Consider the following 22,016-nt stretch of genomic DNA (forward strand, 5'->3'; position numbering starts at 1 on the left):
TCCCATTTAATAGATGGTCAAAGGATATGAACAGGCATTTTTCCAGAGGAAAATCAAAGCTATTAACCTATCAAAACTATCAATATCCATATTTTAAAATGCTCTAAATCAGGTATTAAACTTGTGGGCATACATGCAGGTCACTGACCCAGACTGAAATGAAATGAGAAATGTTTAACAAAATAAATAAAAAATGCAAAAAACATAAAGTTGATTCGTATTTGTCAACATGTGGTCCATAAAGATATATTTCTATTTAAATTTGAAACTAATACTTTACACTAGTTAAAAAAAAAAAAAAAAAACTCTTGAGGTACTGCTCTCTTCACACCTGTCTTATTGGCTAAGAAGATGAAAAAGGGAAAATGACAATTACTAGAATGGCTGTGGGGAAACGAGTACTTTAATTCACTGCCATTGGCTTGTGATCTCATCCAACCATTCTATAAAGCAATTTGGAACTACGCCCAAAAAAGACCATTAAATAGTATATAATCTCTGACTATCAATGCCACTACTAAACGCATACTGCAAAGGGATCAAAGAGAAAAAGGACACATATGAATAAAAATATTTAGAGCAGGTTTTTTTAATGGTAGAATTGGAAACTAAAGGAATGCTCTTCAAGTGGAGACAGGCCAAAAAAGTCATAGTTAGGAATATAATGGAATCCTACTATACCATAAAAAATGAAGAAGGGATTATTTCAGAAAAACTTGGAAAGACTTCTGTGAAGCGATATAAAGTGAAATGCACAGAAGCAGGAGAATAACTTCTACAACAGGACAGGTAAGGACAATGAACCCTGGAAGACTAAGGCCCTCTGACCAACTACCGCTCCAAAGAAGTCCAGATGAAACATGACGCCCCCTCCAGATAGAGAAGTGACACATTTAGAATGCAGACTGAGGAAGACTCTTTTCTTTCTCACACCTAGGTAATACTCGCCACATCTCTATGACTTTGTTGATTTACAAAGCTATTGTGCCCCATCTTTTATGTTTCTTGTTAATTATCCTTCTAAAATTGAGCCCCAGAACAAGGGAGAAGGAGCCCATAGCTGGGCTGTTCCCTCTGAATTCACAAAAGGAAGTGAGCATCGCTCCTTGCTGCCGGACCGTCCTTATCACCCAAAGTCCCACTGATACTGACAGGAGGAACTGCTGTCTCTGGAGCTTCCCTCAGCACTTGGCCCCTATCTTATATTTAAAGGAGCAAAGAGGCACACTGAATACAGTGTGGGCCCAAGTTCAAACTGGGACACTTAGGAGCTGCGTGCCCCTGGCTGAGCCACCTCCATCTGCCTGACAGGTGCTGGAAGGATCAAAGGTAAGACCGGCCAATGCCCAGCACAGCACCTGGTACCTGGCAGAGGCTGGAGAGCTGCTTGCTCCCTTTCCCCATTCTGTCCTTCACAAAGCCCCATGCTGATGCTTCATCGAGGCCAACCAGGGACCGAGTTTCCAAGTCTCCCAGCAAAGCCCCTGGCCTAAACGGGACCAGGGACAGCCAGCTGTATGGGAGAGCCTAAGCAACGCTTCTGGTTATGGACCTGGGTAGTGAGGAATCCCCACCACCTGAAACCCTCAGGGAGGACCCCCATCTCCCACGGCACCACCTCTCTGCCACCCCCCCCTCCCCGGGGCCGTTCCTCTCCCAGGAGTTCTCATCAGGTCTCTTCTCCAGCATCCTTGAGGCCTAGAGCCCTGTTCCTCCTCTCTCCGCTCTGCCTCATACACTTCCTGGTGTTCTCCCAAGCTCGGCTTGAGAAGCCTCTCCTTGAGGAAGCTTTTTTGGACACCCGCCCCCCCAAGTCTCTCCCCCACCCATCACCATGTTTATATTGTCCATCTTCTTCTACATGTTGAGAAAGGCAGTGTGAAATGGGGGAGACCAGCCTCAGAAGGAAGGCACAACTAATTCCTTCATTTAAAGGAAGCGTTGTTTAAGCATTTATTACTGTCTCATGGTCCTTGGCTACAGCAGCAAAGGGAGAGGCTAGCTTCCTTTCCTGCAGGCCTTTCCCTCTGGGGGTCCCGTCATTCCCTAGGCCCAGAGGGCAGAGCCCAAGCACCTGCAGGAAACTGTCTCTTTTCTGGGTCCTCGTCGGGATCCCAGTTCCATGTGGATAACATTGGGTCTGTGGTTCTTTCCAGGACCAGAGCATTGTCACTTGCTCTGATAGGGGCTCAGAACACTCCCCTTTTCTCTCTCTTCTCTCTTCTCCTACAACCCGGGCTCCGCTCCTCTGAGGTTCATACAATCCACATTCTAGTAACTAATCTCCCTTCCCCACAGAAGATTTCTAATCTGATTTCTCAATGAGTTCATCATCGGATTCACAGACTTCCTCTAGATCCTGTCTCATCACAGGGCAATGGCACTTATTTACGTTGGCTCATATTCACGTTCCCTGATTTCTCAGTCCCTTGCTGTCCTTATTTCCCATGACCTGTTCATCCACTCCACCTTTGCTAATACATATCTGCTCACATCTTCATCTTGCCAATAAGTCCAAGTGTTCGGTTTCCAAGTTCAACTTTGAATTTCCTTTTTCCCATGAAAATATTTTTTTATTTTTCTCATCTCTGCCTATGCTTTTCTCTCCTGTTTGTTCTCACCATGGCCTGCAATCCCTCCCTCCCTAATTACTGCTTCAAGCCCTCACACCTACTTTGGATACATTCTTCTCCCTTCTAAACTTCTCTCCCAACATGACGAATGAGTTCAACTCTGCACTCGGGAAGGCCAGGAAGCCTTAGGAATAAGAACAAGAACTTTTTTTGTTGTTGTTGTTTGCAGAGGCAATTGAGGTTAAGTGACTTGCCCAGGGTCCCACAGCTAGGAAGTATTAGGTGCCTGAGACCAGATTTGAACTCAGGTTCTCCTGACTTCAGGGTGGATACTCTATCCACTGCACCACCTAGCTGTCCCAGGAATAAGAACTTTTTCAGGCAATATTTCCCAAGAGGTCGCCTCTTTATCATTTTATCATCATATCATCATATATCATTATATCATCATAATTGAAAAAGTATTACAGTGTTATTCTATAAGTTTTCTTTCAGAACTGACTGATGATTCCTTCTTAGAAACACTAAATTCATAGGAACTAAATAGGACATTCTTGATGAGAAGTACACAGATTAGAAACGTAAACTTTATGTGCCATCAAAACAAACAACAATAATAAGCCAAGACTCAGACTAAAATTAACCACTCAAAGATATAAGAAATGAAGCAAAGCCATTTTGAAAAAATCAGATCATCAACAAAACATCTGACATATCCATTTACAAGTCCTTGGGGGGAAGAAATATAGATAATTTCAAAGATAATTACTTTATTAATAGTCACAGTATCACATATGGCTATGAAATTAGAATAACAGCCCCATAAAGAAAGAGGCAAAGAATATTAGATAACTATAACTCAATTGTGCTTATTCAGGTTAAGATCTTTTTGATGGAACAATAAGAATTTAAAAGTCACTTGTGTTTCTAAAACTTGCATTGACTTATTTGGGAAGGAGGAGAGGAAAGGAAGAGACGGAGAAGCCACATCCTTCTGCTCCAAAGGATGAGTAAGATAAAATGTTGTTAAGATGACTTCCAGGGAGGAAAAGGAGAAAAAGAAGTAATTCCTAACAATCTCTAAGAGGCAGGGATGTGACATTTCCCATAATCCTGTCCTTCCTTAGGCAAATTTCAAACACCTCGACTTGAGAATTACCTTTTCATTGGAAACCCGTTTCTTTTAACCCACATTTTATTCCAGTTAATGAGAAGATGAGCCGGTCTCATAGTAAGAGTGAGGAATAATAACAGGTGGACAACTGGAGTGCTCTACAAGTAACTTCCAAATGTCAGAAGAAAGCAGAGATTATAACAGGTTAGACAGGGATAAATAGGTCACAAACTATATCACTGGAAGGAATTTCCAAATGAATGAGATCACAGAACTATCAGTTTCTATCACACAATATTTTTTAAAAGCCGTAATACCTTCTATGCCTCAATTATTTGTCTCAAAAAGTATTTATGAAAAATTCTATTACTTAATTCTATACAAAGTCTCTGCATAAAATGAACATGTATACATGCATTTCTTACTGACAGATACTACTGAACCCTTCAGAGAAACAGTAACACTGCACTTTCATACAATGTATCTCAAGACCTTCCAACTTGCTTCATATATTCTTGCTTTCAAATAACCTTTTAAAATGACAAATCCTGAAGGAAATGTGAAAAAACTGAGACTCTAATGAACTATTGGTGGGGTTTTGAAGTGATACAAGTATTCTACAGAACAATATGGAACTATGCACAAAAAGCTATAAAACTGTGTACACCTATTGTCCCAGAAATATCACCACATACCCCTCAAAAAAAATCAAAGAAAAGGAAAAGGACCCATATACACAAAAATATTTATAGCAGTTCTTAAATTAACAAAGAATTGGAAATGGAAGAGATGCCCATCAATTGGGGAATGGCTGAACAAACTGTGGTATAAGCAATGATGAGGGAGATGGTTTCAGAAAAATTGCAAGACTTGTAAGAACTGATGCAAAATATGCAAAACCAGAAAACACTGTATCTAGTAACAACAATATTGTAAAATGATCAGTTTTAAAAATACTTAGCTATTCTGATCAATACAACAATCCAAAACACAGTTGCAAAGAACTCACCTCCAGCTATCCACCTCCAGAGAAATTACAAATCCTGAATACAGCCTAAAGCAGATTGTTTTTTACTTTCCTTTTCTTGCTTTAATATTTTGCAACATATTTAATACTGAAATGTTCGGCATGACTTCACATATATAGTATCTATCAATCATATCGCATAAATATTCAATGGATGGGGGAGGAAGTAAAGGAGGGAAAATATTGAGATCTCAAAATTTTTTTAATTTATGTTTTTAAAAAACCCTACTTTTTTACTGCTAATATTGACACTAAATTAGATACAGAATATCAGCAAGCTATGGTTCATACAATGATATGCAAGAGACTAAAGATCAGGAGTGAATTCAGTTACTTAGTTATACTGTGCATAAATATTATCATTCCAACATCCTATCAGAGAAAAATCTAATAATTTAAATAACAGAAAACAGCCTATTGTGAATTTTGGTAACTAGAGTTCAAACTTATGAAAGGAAATTACAAATAGGAGATTGCAATTTTTCTGCATTCCATTTTTAAAATTAAGAATCGATATTTACCAGTTAATATTCAAAATATTTCTAGTACATCTAAATAGCTAAGCAGCTATACAGAGCATTAAGCCTTTAAATTATACAACTAGTTTATTTTGTCTATCAAATCTATATGAAAGTTGTCCAACTGCTGAAAAATATAATTTTCCAAATCAAGTCAAATGCAGACTCTGAACAATGATGAAATAAATGTATGACTTTTTATCAAGTAGTCGCCATAAATGAGCTTTGATTATTATATGGACCCAACTCTTAAGTTTTCTAAGCCATAATAAATTTTCCACAATGTCACAAACTAGCACAAAACCAGATGGTCTTTTCTCCTCCTCTGTAGCCTCAGAACCTCATCACATACTTAAATACTGAAGGCAATGAGGAGGGGGGTATTAATACCCTGCAAACTGAGAGAACAGTATTTCTACTTGGGCTAGTAATTCAAACTACTTACAGGTTACACTTCCAAAACGAACACAATCTTAATATTCCAAGGAATATTATAAAAAGATTAGTTTGGGAGGAGAAGGAAGAAAGACACTTTACAGATTGCATTCAGTTGTTAAATAATGATATAGGAACTACTGGTACCTTATAGCTATTAGATGTTTCTGATACTAAGCGGGACAGGTGGTCCACCTGGTGTTTATAATCTGCAGATGCAGCAATAAAATATGTGTGCTGCCTCATAAAATCACCTCAGACAGATTTTAAGGAAACATGCCAATTCATTTAACAAACAGAGGCAGAGAAGACAGGCTATTTTTCTAACCTTTCTGTATTTCAATGTCTTCAACTCGAAGCCTCCAAAAAATCATTAACTTTAACATATGAAGACACTAATTTCTTTGAATGTACTAACACAAGTGAATCTTAAAAAGTAAAACAAAAAATGTCAAAAAAAAAAAAAAAAAAGTATTTGCAAAGACAAAATAAATGAAGTTGGGGCAGCTAGTTGGCATCGTGGATAAAGCACCAGCCCTGAAGTCAGGAGGACCTGAATTCAAATCTAGCCTCAGATACTTAATACTACCTTCCTACCTATGTTACCCTGGGCAAATCACTTAACCTCAATTGCCTCAGCCAAAAAAAAAAAGTTTCCTTCACCCAATTCAATATATCAAACATTTATTAAATGTTTACTATGTGCATGACACTCTGCTAGGCCCTGGGGACATGAAGACAAAAATCAAACAGTCTTTGACCACAAGGTTATGGACTGATACAACATGTATACAGATAGGCAAATACAGCATAATTTGGGGGAGAAAGAGAGAGAGAAAGAACACTAACAACTGGATTAATCCACTATCACCACTAGGCCCCAAAGAGATCAAAGAAAAAGATCTCACTTGTACAAAAATATATAGCAGCTCTTTTTTGTATTAGCACAGAACTGGAAACTCATCTCCTGACAAAGAAACGCTACTACTCAGGTTGAAGAATTAAACCTATTTTTTGTGAACATGGATAATTCTGCTTAACTATACATAACTATTATAAAAAGGGGGGTTAAAGAAAAGAGAGTAGGAGACAAAAATTGATTTTTCATTTAAAAAATTTAATTTAAAAATGACTTAATATCATATCTACACTGTATACAAGAATATCTTCTTCAGAGTTAAAAAAAAAAGACAAAAACACAAAGATTATTTTATTTCTTAAGGAGGAAAAAATACTGGACTAACCTGTAAAATCTTTCTGTCATAAATAGGCTGAACCTTGAAGGAAGCAAAGGTTCCTAAGAAGTGGCAGTGAGGACCTCATGCATTCCAGGAAAAGGGCAATGATAAGAGCCCTTTGGAAAAGCTAGGAGACCCACACAGAGAGAGAAAGGATGTAATATCAAATAAATCTGGAAAGGCAGGTGTTAGTCTGTAAGAAACTTTTAATGTAAGGCTAACAAGTCCATATTTTATCCTGGGGCAATAATGAACCACTAAAGAATTTTAAACAAGGAAGTTAAACTGGCCAATTAAACTGGCCAACCTGCATCTTGAAAAATGAATTTAGTATCTGCTGGAGGCTGGACTGAAGTAGGAGAATGGTTGCAGGGAGTTAGTACAAGAATCCAGGTGAGAAATGTAATGGCCTCTATTAGGCTGGCAGCTTTATGAGTGGAAGGAAAGGGAGAGCATAAGAGATGTATAAACACAACAAATGACATTTAACAATGACTGATGGTGGAGAGAGTGAGAGAAAGGAAAGAACTGTGGATGAATCCAGAGTTGTGAATCTTAATGTTTGGGTTCGTGGTAGTGCATTCACCAAAAATAGGAAGTGGATTTGGGAAAAGGAAAAACAATTAACTCTATTTTAAATATGTTGAATTTGAGATAGTTGCGAGGCAAAGTTCCAAGTGAAAACAAGCAGAAGACAGTTGAAAATAAGAGCCTGTAATTCAGAAGCAAGATTAGGGCTGGATGTAGAGCTGAAGCTCTCACAGCAGCTGATGAGAATGTCTGGCCTTAGAAGAAGGCTAAAGGCAGAGTTTTAAGGAACACACTCATACTTAGTGGGAAGGAGAGATGATCCCAAAACAAATTACAGAACAGATATTAAACACTTAAGATGGGAACCAAGAGAATGCAATGGCCTGGAAATTAAAAGAAGAGAGGTTGCCCAGGAGCAGGGTTAGTCAACAGTATCAAAACAAGCAATTTAAGAGAAAAATTTTGTTTAAAAAATTATATATATAATCAAAAGGAATTCATTCCCTAGTAGATAAGTAGTCAAATTTTCAAAATTTTCAATTTTCAAATTGGAACGAACACTTTTCAAAAACAAAACCAGCAGATTATTAACAATTATATGAAAGAATACTTCAAGTCACAAATAATAAGGAAAAGGCAAAGAAATGAAGAAGAATCTTAACAATGTAAAAAACAAAAGACATAACTAAAAATTTATTTTAACAAATGAACACTGGCAATCATGGATAAGTGTTTCAGGTGAGCAGTGTGATCATATATCAGGGTGGAAGGACAGGAAAAGTGATTTGTAAATGGCTTTCTCTAAGGGTTTGCCTTAGGAAAGATACAAGATCAATGCTTAAGGAAAGGGCTGTATTCAGTGAGCATTGGTCAAGACAGGACTGTAGAGGTCCAGTCATTGGTAGGCAGCCAATGGAAAAAAGAAAGATTGAAGATGGGTAGGAATGAGACAAGCTCACCTGGGTGGTGGGAAGGGAAGGGACAAACATCACAAGCAGAATTGTTGTTCTAGACAAGAAAGGACTCCTGCTATTCAGAGACCAGAGCAGAAAAAGAGAGAAAAACTGGAGGATGCTGAGAAGAAGAGAGGAAGATTACAGAAGATGGCATCTATTTCTAAAGTAAGAGGCAAAGAAGGACCCCTCTGCTGTGTGAAAGAAGGGGATGAAGATGCTGCAGGGAACTGATGGACAGATGATTTAGAATAACCATCATGGGAAACAAGATGAGTAAATTAGGTATACAGAAAAAATCTTTTATGAAAATTAGCCATTTTAGTGCAAACTACTCCCTCCACAAATGACGAGTCATTGTAGACAAAAACATTCATCATCGGGTTGCCAAATTTCTGGTGATAAAAGCTTCTTCAAATTTAGTTTGGCCTGTGCTAGGACAACAGTGGCTCTGCCTATTGTGAGACTGGTACTTGAAGCCTTTGCAACTTTGAAGGGCCTCCTGTAGTACGAACCCTTTCGGCACAGCCTTGGAAAATCAGAATTCTTTCAATGCCATGGAAAGATTGGAAAAGGACTTTAGAAGAAGAAATCGAAACCTTATCTCCGCACTATAGGCAGTCACAGCTGTGTATTTAGTCAAAAGGCTAGTAGATGGGGATAAAGACCATAAAACTTGACATCTAATGAGACCAAAACAAAACAAACTGAATGAAAGTGTGAGTTTACCCTGAAATTCTTCTGGATTACTCTGCTCCTGATTCTTTTCCGGAGAGGCCATCATTTTTGCAAATGCTACAGTCCACCAGGGCTTATACTTCAAAATTTTTTGAATAGCTTCATCTTCAAAATAGTCCGCTCTGGAAAAACAGGGGATGCACTTGTTATAATGAATTGTCACATCTGATATATTTTTAATCTTTCTTTCAATAAATCACATTAAATGGAATATGCATATCCTAGAAACAGGACATAACATATCCTAGCTGTGTGACCCTGGGCAAGTCACTTAACCCCAATTGCCATAGGAAAAAAACAAAAAATAAAGACGTCAGGTAGTGCTTGGAATGTCAGGCCTAAAGTCCCATCTAGTCCCAGATGCTTACCAGAGGTGTGACTCTGGGCAAGTCATCTGTTTGCCTCAGTTTCCCCACCTATAAAATGAGCTAGAAAGCAATCAGCAAATTATTCCAGTATCTTTACCAAGAAAAAATGGAGTCACAAGTGAAAGGGACTGAACAATAATTCTAGAAGAAAGGGAGATGTGTTCAATCCATACTTGCAGCAATTTCTAATTACATTTAACTTTTCCTTGGTTGCTAATTATCATGTAATTAAAGAAAAGCAGACATCAGAAATGTCTTCAAACAGTAAAAGCACACAACACACAGCCCTCCTCTCACCAGCCTTTCACAGTGGAGACTTTTAACAGGAGGAAGTCCTACATCTGGCAGCATACAAATGTCTAATCATTCCACACATCAGGTTTTGGGAAGACTATTATAAGCAGGAAGGTTTTTCAATCAAACAGAAAAAAATAAATCAACACAAAGTTTCAATCAGAATCCACACAGCCAGCCTCCCACTATTTACTGCAGTCTTTCCCCTTTTTTCCAAAGTACTCCAAAACAATTCTTAATACAATGAAGGAGAAGCACCCAAGAGGAACTTGGCAAATTCGCTAATTTTGGTTACTGTAGTTACTGACGTGTGGCAGACAAAAGAGAGGAAGGGAAAGTGAGATTCACCTCTCCCCCACTGGGCGGGTTCTTACATTGTGTGGTTCTTCCTAATTGTTCCTGCTTCCGTCTGCCCCCAGAAAGAAAGTTCTCATGCTTGCACACCCCGTTGTTACTCCTGGCATTAGGAAAAACTAGAGAACAGAACACTACCTGCAAGGGAACTTCTTTGGCATTCTCATTAATCATTCCACTTAAAAGTCTTGCTTATCACTTCAAAGAAAGCAGAAAACTCTTTATGCTGGAGAGATAAAATGGCCCCTAGAGAATGACTACAGAAGCTTAAAGCCTGCCCCAATGTCCTGGTTCTGAGCTCTCCTAGTCTAAACTGAAAGTGACTAAGTAGAGAAGGTGGCTAAGTAAGTCACTGTAAAAATGGAGGGGACAGGGAAAAGAAAGGTCAGAAGGAAAACTCCAGGCATGTGAATGAAGTCCTACAGTCTTTCAAAAGTGGGACTTGACTTAAAGAGGCCCAGACTCAGTCAGGAAGACCTGAGTCTGAACCTCGCCCTGATACTTCCTAGTTCGGTGCTCCATGGCAAGCGACCACTCGGTTTACTCCATCATAAAATGTGGCTAATAATGGCACTCATCACAAAGAGCTGTTGTAAAGACTTTCAAATAAAATGAGCTAATATATGTAAGGTACTTTACAAATCTTAAAACATGATCTAAATTACTTATTAATATTAGTATGAATACTGACTCACCAGATCAAGATTGCAATAACTTGGTAGGCTGATTACATGTAGTACTTGCAGTGTCTTTTGACTTTCTTTGAAATTACTTTTACAACTGTTCAAATGCATCTATCAATGACATTCCAGATGACTTTAGAAATGCAACATCAGTATTTAAAATTATAACAGGGGAAACTACAACTTCTACCAAAAAAATGCTTTCAAGAGAAGAGAATGTAATGGAAAATACTAAAACCACTATTACCAAAAAGTCCTACTGGCATTTTACATAAAATAAAATTACGGTATATATCTGACAATACTCACTACCAGGAAAATTTTAGATTAAGACCAAACTCAATTTATATTTTGACTAAAAAATGACCATCAAACAGAAGTGAGTGTAAGGGATAATGTTGTAAAAAAATTACCCTGGCATGGGTTCTGTCAATAAAAAGTTATTATAATAAAAAAAAGAAAAGAAATAAAATAAAATAAAATTCTTCATAATCTGGGGGGGGGGGGGGGGGGGGGAGAAATGATCATCATACTGTAAGTGTACCTACCACACTGAGAACATACTTTCTGACAAAATTTCACCCAATAAAATTCAGTTAAAAATCCAATCAATTAAGTTCAAATCTCTTAGTCAAATTTTATGATTCCAAAATGTATTTGTTCACTTTCTTGCCTTGGAGACATAATAAACTAAACATATTTCAAATTATCTTTAATGACTCCAGTCAAAATTTTGAATAAACACCTCATTTTCGAGGAGTAACTGCTTCCTTAATTGATGGTTTTTCACAAGAATATTTTTCTGAAGCAAATTTTACCTCAACATTATGAAATCCTATCATAATGGTCTGGGGGGGGGGGGAGGGCAGTCCATCACAAATCGTATAGTAAATTTCTCAAAAAATAGTTGGCAATCTCTGAGAGATGTTTCTCTACATTCCTATTCCTCTTTTCTGAGTCTCCTCCTCCCATTTGACTAATACTGTTTTTTGTCTTATGTCTACCTTAGTCCCTGCCCTGACCCCGTAGCTCAGTTGCACATTTAAAGGAGACCAAAGTTCTTCTCTTCACTTTTCTGTGCGACTTCAGCATCTCGTTGCAGACTACAAAAGGACTAGGTAAGAGTTTGGTCTACAAATCATCTCCAATGGAGCAGTAATGAACTGAACCAGCTACGCCCAGAGAAAGAACTCTGGGAGATGACTAAAAACCATTACATTGAATTCCCAATCCCTATATTTATGCCCACCTGCATTTTTTATTTCCTTCACAAGCTAATTGTACAATATTTCAGAGTCTGATTCTTTTTGTACAGCAAAATAACGGTTTGGTCACGTATACTTATTGTGTATCTAATTTATATTTTAATATATTTAACATCTACTGGTCATCCTGCCATCTGGGGGAGGGGGTGGGGGGTAAGAGGTGAAAAATTGGAACAAGAGGTTTGGCAATTGTTAATGCTGTAAAGTTACCCATATATATAACCTGTAAATAAAAGGCTATTAAAAAAAAAAAAAAAGAGTTTGGTCTAGAATTTCAATTTAGGAAAACAAGTATCAGATCTCTTTAAAGACCTTTTACAGACATAGGTGTATATGCAAACTTATATAGATGTACAAAAGTGTTTTGTTTGTTTGTTTTTTTAGATTATACATGTACATTTTTCTTTACATATTTCCATGAGTCATGTTGGGAGAAAAAAATCAGTACAAAAAGAGGAAAGCCACAAGAAAGAAAAAAAAAAAAAAGGGAAAAAAAAGATGAAAATAATGTGCACTGATGCACATTCAATCTCCACAGGTCTCTGGATACAGATGGTGTTTTCCATCCAAAGTCTGGGATTGCCTAGATCACTGAACTGATGAATAGAATCAAGTCTGTCATTGTTTGATGATCATCTGTTCATCAATCATAGCTGATCATCAAACAATCTTGTTGTTACTGCATATATACATGTGCTTTCATACCCAATTTTGCTCCTCTCCCAGAAACTTATCTTTCATTTATAACAATGTTCTTTCTGAACTGTCTATAGCACTATTTCTTCTAGTGTTCTGTTTCACAGAACTAATTAATTACTTTAGGCAGGTTATGTCTACATAATAACTTAGAAGTAGATGTAGCAGGGTAGGAGATTAAGGTGAATTTCTATTAACCCCAATAATTGTATATGTCATAAATAGAAAATGACTGAACCAGCTGTGGAATATGAATGTGACTGAACATTCATTCCAGTACTGCAAGAAATGACAAAATCAACCATTTCAGGAAACCTGGATACTAAAAACTGATATCGAGAGAAATGGTTAGAACTAAAACTTTTCACAGAAGGGCAGCAACAATAAACTTCTTTAAAAAAAGAAATCACACATTTCAGCCTTTTCACTAATTCAGATCATTCTAATTACTTTGAATTGGGAGAATTTTACAAATAACCATTTCTTCAAACCTAATAATATTTGACATAGGATAATACCTTGGCAGTTTCCCCCTGTAAATCACCTCTTATTTCTAGGATCTTCAAGACAATAAACCAAAGATAAAAACAGGAGAATGTGACGAGTTTTCTACTCTTTCTAAGTTCACACATCAGTTGAGAGTGAAAAGAATCAGTCTTGTTACACAAGAAATTAGGCTAGTTTCAAAATATGCATAGCAAATAAATTGCATGTAGATAATCAACAAATGTACATTTGATTAAGCAAGTAACATATCATCTGTAAAAATTGGTAGAATGGCTAAAATTTAAAACCCAGAATAACCTAGGACACCATATAGGACAAGACCATAACTTCCATACTGCCATTTTTCTCATTTTTTGGTCTTAATTGAAAATATCTTTTTCAGAGATTATAAAAAGCAATATTACTTGTTAATAAATAGAAAAAATAGTTCTTGCATAATAATTAAAGTAATAAACTTCTGGATAAAAGAAAAAGGAAAAAGGCAGAGAAAAATACAATTCTTATACAATGTTACTGATTATAAAACCAAATTTCTTAATGTCCTTAGCCCAAGCAGTTATTTCTGTTCCCTTTTACAAGAACTAGTCAGTTGTTCTAATTAAGCTCCTTTCCCCTCAGAAATGTTCATGATGTCCTTACCCTAGCCAGAGAAATTTGCTGACAATGAAGATTTCATTTTAAATATTCAGCATGAATATAAATGGGCTTCTTCAAATTGCTCTTCAGCAGACCTTTAAAACCACCAATAGGCAAGATAAACATAATTAGAAATGGCAACGTGAATGGGAGAATTTCAGATATCCTCTAAAATATAAAAGATAGTCTGTTCTTACTGTCCCTTAAAAATGTCCCAAAGTCTTGCTATTTATCACTATATTATATAGTACATGACATTTGCACATAAGTTGTACTTTATTCCAATTAGCCTCATACTGTGACAGGAGATAAAATATTAATTACTAGAACAACAGCAAAGCGATCATACATATTTAGGAATTAGGGGAAAAAATGTTAAATTCTTTCTCTAATTTTCTAATGCAAATTCCAATGGTCAAAAATGCATTTCCCCCAAAAGGGAAAAATTTGCCAGGAATGAGATATGTTTAGAATATAATCTAGAAAAGCTTTTGCAAGGGAAATAACTCAGTCAAAATGGTAAATTCAGAATTTTTTTGCAAGTTCCTTAAAATACATTCATAATTAATATTTTGGCCCTATTAAAATCTATAAATGTTTCAACAATCCCAGTAAATTCAAATCAATACAAACATATGAAGTTGCAAACATACCCAAAGGTATTTAATGGTTTGAACAAACTTGACTACACAGAACAAAACCAGTTCATATAGTGATTTAAAACAACAATGGTTAATAGATCACTTTATGACAGTTGATCAAAAAACAGAGCAATACTAGAGCTGATGTGATAAAAATAATGAGTGGCATTTATGATTTGCAAAGAGTTTTAAACATATCGCTTCATTTGAGTCTCACCATCAAGCCTCAGGATAGACAAGCACTATGGGTATTACCCCATTTTAGAAATAAAGAAACTGCGGTGAAGAGAGGTGAAATTGTTCATGGACAAGAAGCAAGATTCAAACTCAGGTGCTTCCATCTTCAAGTCTGAAATTCTATCCACTGCGCTACAATGTCCCTCTTGATTCCAGATCTCAGCTCTGACACTTACTAAAAAAATACTTAACTATGTCTTGTCAAGATGATTCAGAAAATGCTAAATTAAAATATTAAAGGCAGACTACAGCTAAGAGAGGTGGGGGAAATGTGTTTAGATATCTCTTTTAGCATCCTATTTATACTTTCTTGAAGAATTATTCATTAGTTGAAGACAGGATTTAGCACATGAAAGTATTGGCTAAGCCTCAATCCTTGCTAAAAATGCAAAGGAGGTAAAAACGGAGCTATACTTATGAAAATTCAAATAGTTTCATGTACTCAAGGCTTTGATCATTTTATCTTATTATTTTTATTTTAAAACATTTTTTTAAAACAAATGAAGTAATTAGCCTTTATAATAGAACAGTCAAAAACATCCATAATAACTGTATTCAGTATTCTATTTTACCCTAGAGAAACAAAGCTTGAAGTAGCTGTTACACATCTGCTGTTGCTAAGGTAGTCATCTAGGAAATAATGTTTCACAACATGTTTATGTATATCTAATTCATAGAGGCACTGCCCGAGAGCTTAGCTCAATGGACAGTAAGACAGAAGAAGTACCCTGTACCATAAGTCACATCACACAAGAAAGGCTGGTAAGAGAACCAGCTTCAAACTCGGGCTAATATGTACAACCCACGTTAACCTGGGCAAGAAGTAACTCCCCGGGCTGAAGTTCACTCATCTATAAAATAATAAAATGGGCCTAGATGAATCAGAAGGTCCCTTCCTGTGGGCCTCCATAAAAATCTTAAAAATCATTGAATTTCTCCCCCCAAAAAAATATTTAAAATGTTCTCCTCAAAACTAAGGCTAGAAAAGGAGTGAGAAAGTGATGACCATTTCACCCACTGAAGCTCAAGAACTTAACACTGTACTTACAAGTAATGATCAGGATCAAATTTAGACTCTTCAGCGGCAATCCGATTCTGTCTTCGTTCAGCTGGGGGAGTGGAGTCTGGGTTTTTAATGTCAATGACATCACTCAACTCCTCCTAGAGGCAGGAAGTAAAAAAAAAAAAGGAAAAAGTGAACTGTGTCGCCTCAAATGTATGTATGTCAGCCTCAAGACATACAATTCAGACAAAACATCAAACATAAAATGTCTGATTTATCAGTAAGTTGATTCATAAGACATGATACCAGATGCTATCAGTAAAAAGGAAATGAATAGCTCTCTTCAAAGATACATCAGTAAACAGATGTTTGCTACTGAATTAAATGGCAATTTGATATAGGAAACTGAATAAACTTATTATGCTACCTTATATTCAGAACTTTTCAGAATGCTTTCCTAGCTATGAACAGAAAAATGTTTCATTAGAAATGTTTGATTTTTCACTTAGGAAGCGAAAGAAAACTCCACAAAAAACCATTTTCAAGAAATTCATGTCTACGATAAAATGTTTCTACCTAACTCCACATTATCTTTCCCAATCCAAATAGGAATATACAAGGGAGACTGCTTAGCCAGTCATTTCTTTTTGGACCCCATTTATGAGGACAAGGAAAGCATATGTTTTCGTGGACCAAGGTCTGATCTCTGAGCAGCCGGCTCGCCAACAGAAACTGACTGGAAACCAACAGCTCAATCCTACCATGTCCAGAGAGCCTCAGACAATTGGTGATGAAATCTGCTTAACGAAGATGCTATTAGAGACTGGTTGGTTCTGAAAAAGTCCAGCAGGCAGGCGACATTCTTATTAAAGACTTAGCAACGGTGAAGAAGGCCTAGCAGGCCAGCAGTGCAGGAGCACGCAGCAGGCCCAGTGTCACCTGCCTTCTCCTCTGAAACAACCCCAAGCTCCTCGGGAGTCCACTCACGCTAAGCAGCAGTCACTATAGCCTGAGACACTCCAGGACAAGCAACCCAACACATGCAGTTTGTAATGAAACTCCCCGAGGGCTCCAATACTCATGCAGTTGGGACAGGACGGGAATGGGGAGACTGTGAGTGGTCCCCACACTCTCCCACCACACCAGCTAGGGGGGGACACGTGCGAGGGACTTGGGGTGCACTTTGTCCTAGGCGGACAGACAGGCCAGATAAGGCAGATGTAGTGAGAAGCCCTCACAGAGTGCTCGTTGATGCTCTGTCCAGTGCCTCATTTGTTTTAGCCTCAAGCCTGCTTCTAAACATCTCCTGGACAGAAATGAAATAGGATCTCAGAAAAATGACTTTGCTCAAAGCCTCAAGCTGTATGTGACCCACTGCACCAAATATCAAACATGACCCAGATAGATAAAAAGACCCAGACCAGGGGCACTTAATTTTTCATTCTTTGTTGTTTTGGGGGGGTTGGGTGAGGCAAACCAGGGTAAGTGACCTGCCCAGGGTCACACAGCTAGGATGTGTAAAGTGTGTAAGGCCGAATTTGAACTCAGGTCCTCCTGACTGTAGGGCTAGTGCTCTGCACCATCCAGGGGCCCCAGCACCTCATTTTTCTTTGTATTCTATAAGAGTTTTTACTGTATTCTATAGGAGTTAGTGGAAAGAGAGAGAGAGGAACAAGGGCTCAAGGGAGGCCCCAGGAGTCCCCAAGGGCTGGCAGCCTTCTGTGTGCAATTCCCCTCTTCCAAATACTAACAGCGCCACAGCCCAGAGACACCCTCAAGTCCAACCCCTTGGGGCAGAGACACACTTACACGGATAATAAACCCTCAGGTCTGCCTCAACAGTTCTAATAACTTCAGGAATTTATCTTGTCCCAAAGCAGCAAACTATATCCCAGTTTGTCATATTAAATGGGAAAGCAGTATTTTAGAGCATGTTAAAGTTGACTTTAAATCTGCAATTTTAAATTAGTAGCAATTTCCTCAAAGCTATTATTCATGCAGCAATTATTTCAATTTCTTCTAACTGCATTACTGGCATGAATTATTAAAAGGGTCATATTTTTAGTCTAAAGCTATAAATCTGTTTTAATCACACAGAATGATTATCATAAATAGAGTACATGAAATTACACAGGAACTCTGCAGACAAATCCAACTATGCAAGGTGTGTTGGTTTTTTTTTTTTAATTTCTAGAGCTTTACCCATAAAATAAAGTTTTGTGCCATATGAATAGCCTCCCCAAAAAGGTATTTACTATTTTTTAAAGTATTTTTTTTAACATCTCAGTTTGCATGCATTTGTGGGAAATCTAGTAATTCCTTAATGTTTATGAGCATAATGGGTTAAAATTAATGCAAAAGGAAAAAAAAATATAATTTTACAGAATCTCGAAAACTGGAAAGAATGAAATCTAATCTATACCTTTTGAAAGATAAAACAGATCGATCGGGCAGCTTTACTTGACTACTAATTAAGCCTTCTTTTACATATTTGGGAAAAAATGTAAAATGAGTCTATTAAAATCTTTACTTTTCAATGAACTTATTATAGTATAAGCTCAAGCCAGAATAAATCCTGTTTTATACAAGCATAAGGAAGAGGACTGAAATAGCATTAAGGCATTCCTGATGTATACCCAGCAACCAACCTGTCTGGAAATCATTAAACACTTACTGAACTATAGAAAAGTCTCATCAAGGTACAAGGAACTCCCCAAGCACACCGCTGTCTGCATGGCTGTGGCTGCCTGATCACCACACAACACTCTTGAAGCTCACAAGGAAGAAGGGAGCAAGTCCAGAACACACAGCGGAGCTCCCCATCCTCCCCAGGCCTCAGATCCTCCCCAGCCCTGCTGCCCTCAAAGGTCCCATAAACAGCCCCACATCCAATAAACTAAAGCACAAGGTATCCCAAAGTCTCAGTGTAACTTTAGGCGCTTGATACCACACAGACTCTTGGGACACACTGGATCTAATGAGCTGTTAAGAAATGTGACTTTAAAAAAAAAAAAAAAAAAGACAGTAGCTCACAAATATTTTCATACTAGAACATCCCTTGGGACAATCATTTAAAGTGTCTCATCTCACAGAATGTAGCCTAATGTTTGAGCTGCAGGGGGTAATGAAGACAGTATCTTTTTTCTGTCGGGACTCATCCCTATTTCCATCCATAGAGATGGCTTATTACCTTTATCATTAACAAATAATAAGTGCCTACTGGGTACTAATAGTAATAATCTTTATAAGGCGCAATGTGCTAAGTCCTTTATCTCATTTGATACTCGTCACAACTCTGGGAAGCAGGTCCTACTGTTCCCATTTCATAGATGAGGAAGCAGAGGCATGGCTTCAGGGACTTGGTCGGGGTCACCCAGCTAATTGGCATCAGAGGCCAGATTAGTGCACAGGTTTCCCAGATCCCAGGCCCGGCATGCATTATGGCCACACCCTACTCATCAAAAGCTTAGAAAAAATAGCCAAAATACATTGAATAATAAGAACCCACATTTTTATCAAGCTCAGTAAAAGTGCTGGCTGAGTGAATTTCAGTTTGAGAATCACGGATTTCAAGCATGAGAAAAAAGTCTGAGACATTCTTCAAAGGGAAACAACAAACCTGCAATCTCTTAAACACTCCTGTGCGCAAGTTTCCAAACCCATAATGGTACTGGGAATTCAAATCATTTGCTGTTAATTCTTCATATGGAGACTGTTCAATTTCCCAATCAAAGTCTTCTTCCTCATCTTCCTTACACTCTACAGGAACCTCAGAAGAACCTAAATATATTGAATAGTACCAAGGAAAGAGGATTATTTTCATATTATGGAAATGACTTTCTCATTAGGAATTCATGAACACAGTGGCTGAAAGTCAAGTTCAAGTTTTCCAAAAGACCTTACCTTACACTTCTAAATTTTCTTCCAATGAGTCCATTAGAAAATGATTTTTGTGTTTCTTTTTAAAAACTCATGCCAAAATAACAACATATTTGCCAAGCACTTACTTTAGATGCTGGATGCTGTGGGAAATGCTTTACAAACATCTTACAATACCCCAGGGAGGAAGGTGCTATTATTATTCCCATTTTACAAAGGAGGAAACTTACAGACACAGCTTAAGTGATTCCATGCCATTCTGCTACAGTACATAGCTGTTGGGAGAAGGGTGAGCCCGATGACCTCCGTGCCCTGAGGACCATATAGAGATTCTAAGCTCTGGCCACTGGCACAACAGAGATTGCCACCTCAGCATATACTTTGTGAATTTGTGAAAAAAGAAGTAATCTTCTGATATCACTTCCCATGGTTGTGTTTAGGACTAAAGTGTTTTAATAACCTTTTTTCTCAATACATTTTAATCCCCCTATCTAGAGTCTGAGGACAATTTTGAACTCCGACCTCCAAGAAATATATGAAAAACACTCCCTTTAGGCAAACAAGCACATATTTTTTAATGTCTCTGAAATAAGGGAGGGCGCGGGAGTAGGAACATAAAAATAATTCTCTAAGCAACATTTCTTACTGGGGAATCCCTATACGGTTTGTAAATCTATAGCACTTAACTTTTCTACCCTTCCACAAACGTACAGCCATTAGCTCATCTGATCTGCTCTTGCACACAATCACCTATCATGTCCATTTTCCTGCCTTTCCAACAACTCCAAAAGCTTTCCTGTTCCTAATGGAAATGTACATACCTGTCACTTCCACAAGGGGCTTCGCAGATCTGGATTTCTTTGATGCCAGGAGGGCCGTCAACATATTCAGTCCCTCAAAATGCTGACCAGGAGTCTCTTTTGACATTCGAAGAGTAAAGATTCCTTAAAAATGAAATACTTTTTGAATTAAGAGGATCTATAGTTTAGTACAGAACATATGATTTAACAGATAGCATACATTTTCATTTATTTCAAAATTGGTTTTAAAAGGTATTTGTAACAGTGAATTAGAAGTTCCTGAATTTAAAATTTTGCCATTCCTTTATCTGAAAATAACTTTCATCACTTGCATCTCTCCCTATGCCTTCCTCCTCTGAACCTATTAGAGGTCACCTTATGGGGCTTATTGCTCATCTCAGGCACAGGCCACGTTCTCATTTTGCTGTCCCCCTTTTCAGATCTCAATCCTATAGTCAGAACCTTGTCAGTTTTCATAGAATTAATTACCTCCTCTATTCAGATGAGTCCCAAATCTAGAGCCTGCCATCACTAGTTACAGTCATATATTTCAAGTTGAACATTCAGATGTCCAATATTAAACCGTTTTTCCAGTTTCCCAAGTCTGTAGCATCAATATTATCCTTGTCATCACAATCCCTCCATTGCCCCACAGACCCAATCAGTTGTAAAGCTTGTTGTTTCTTACTCAGTTTCCAATCATTACCAATCTCAGCCTGGATTACAAGTCTTCTAATTGGTCTCCCTGCTGCTGAAGGTCTCTCCCCACTCTAGCACATTCTATATGCCTCTCAGCCAAAGCGATATTCTTTAAGTGAAAAGCTGGACCATGTGATTCTCATGCTCAGTTATCTTCAGGGGCTCCCAACTGCCTCCAGCTGTTTAAAGCCTTTGCAGCCTCATCCCAACCTATCTCCCCCAGGCTCACCAGACAGGATTTCTCTCTTCTACCCTCTGAGATCCATCCAAAATAGCCTTCTCTCAAAGCTCCTCAAAACTGCCATTCCACCTCCTCTCCACATGCCTAAAACTCAATTCCTTCTGATACTCTTCCTTAGTACCATTTTCTGCAAGAAGCCCTTCCTAGTCCCCCAAATTTCTAGTGCTCTCTCTCTCATAAATCCTTGTACATAACTGGATATATATAATTATGCTATTTCTGTATGTATTTGATATCTCCATTGCAATGTAGGTTTCTTGTGAGCAGGAATTACATCTTTCCAGCATCTAGTGCAACATTTGGCATACTGTAGGTGCTTTAAAAGTGATGGCTAATAAGATTATACAATCATCAATTCTGATGGACGTGGATCTTTTCAACAATGAGATGATTCAGGCCAGTTCCAATGATCTTATGATGAAGAGGGATGGCTCCCAGAAAGAGGAGTGTGAGGACTGAATATGGCTCACAACACAGCATTTTCACTCTTTCTGTTGTTTGCTTGCATTTTATTTTCTTTCTCATTTTTTTCCTTTTGGATATGATTTTTCTTGGATTTAACATATATTTTTACCATGTTTAACAT

At 37.7% G+C, this 22,016-nt stretch overlaps 1 protein-coding gene across 1 annotated transcript in view; it reads right to left on the reverse strand.

Annotated features, from left to right (window-relative positions):
- The window catches only part of SHQ1 (SHQ1, H/ACA ribonucleoprotein assembly factor), a 112,603-nt gene that overhangs the window by 84,511 nt on the left and 6,076 nt on the right, over window positions 1–22,016 (reverse strand). Inside the window, exons 3-6 of the mRNA XM_012543576.3 lie at window positions 20,512–20,634; window positions 19,431–19,591; window positions 15,857–15,969; window positions 9,119–9,249 (exon numbers count right to left, since the gene is read on the reverse strand). Coding sequence (XP_012399030.2) covers window positions 9,119–9,249; window positions 15,857–15,969; window positions 19,431–19,591; window positions 20,512–20,634 — 528 coding nt within the window. The remainder of the gene's footprint in view (window positions 1–9,118; window positions 9,250–15,856; window positions 15,970–19,430; window positions 19,592–20,511; window positions 20,635–22,016) is intronic.

Source organism: Sarcophilus harrisii, chromosome 1 (genome assembly GCF_902635505.1).
Source record: "Sarcophilus harrisii chromosome 1, mSarHar1.11, whole genome shotgun sequence".
Classification (NCBI taxonomy): domain Eukaryota; kingdom Metazoa; phylum Chordata; class Mammalia; order Dasyuromorphia; family Dasyuridae; genus Sarcophilus; species Sarcophilus harrisii.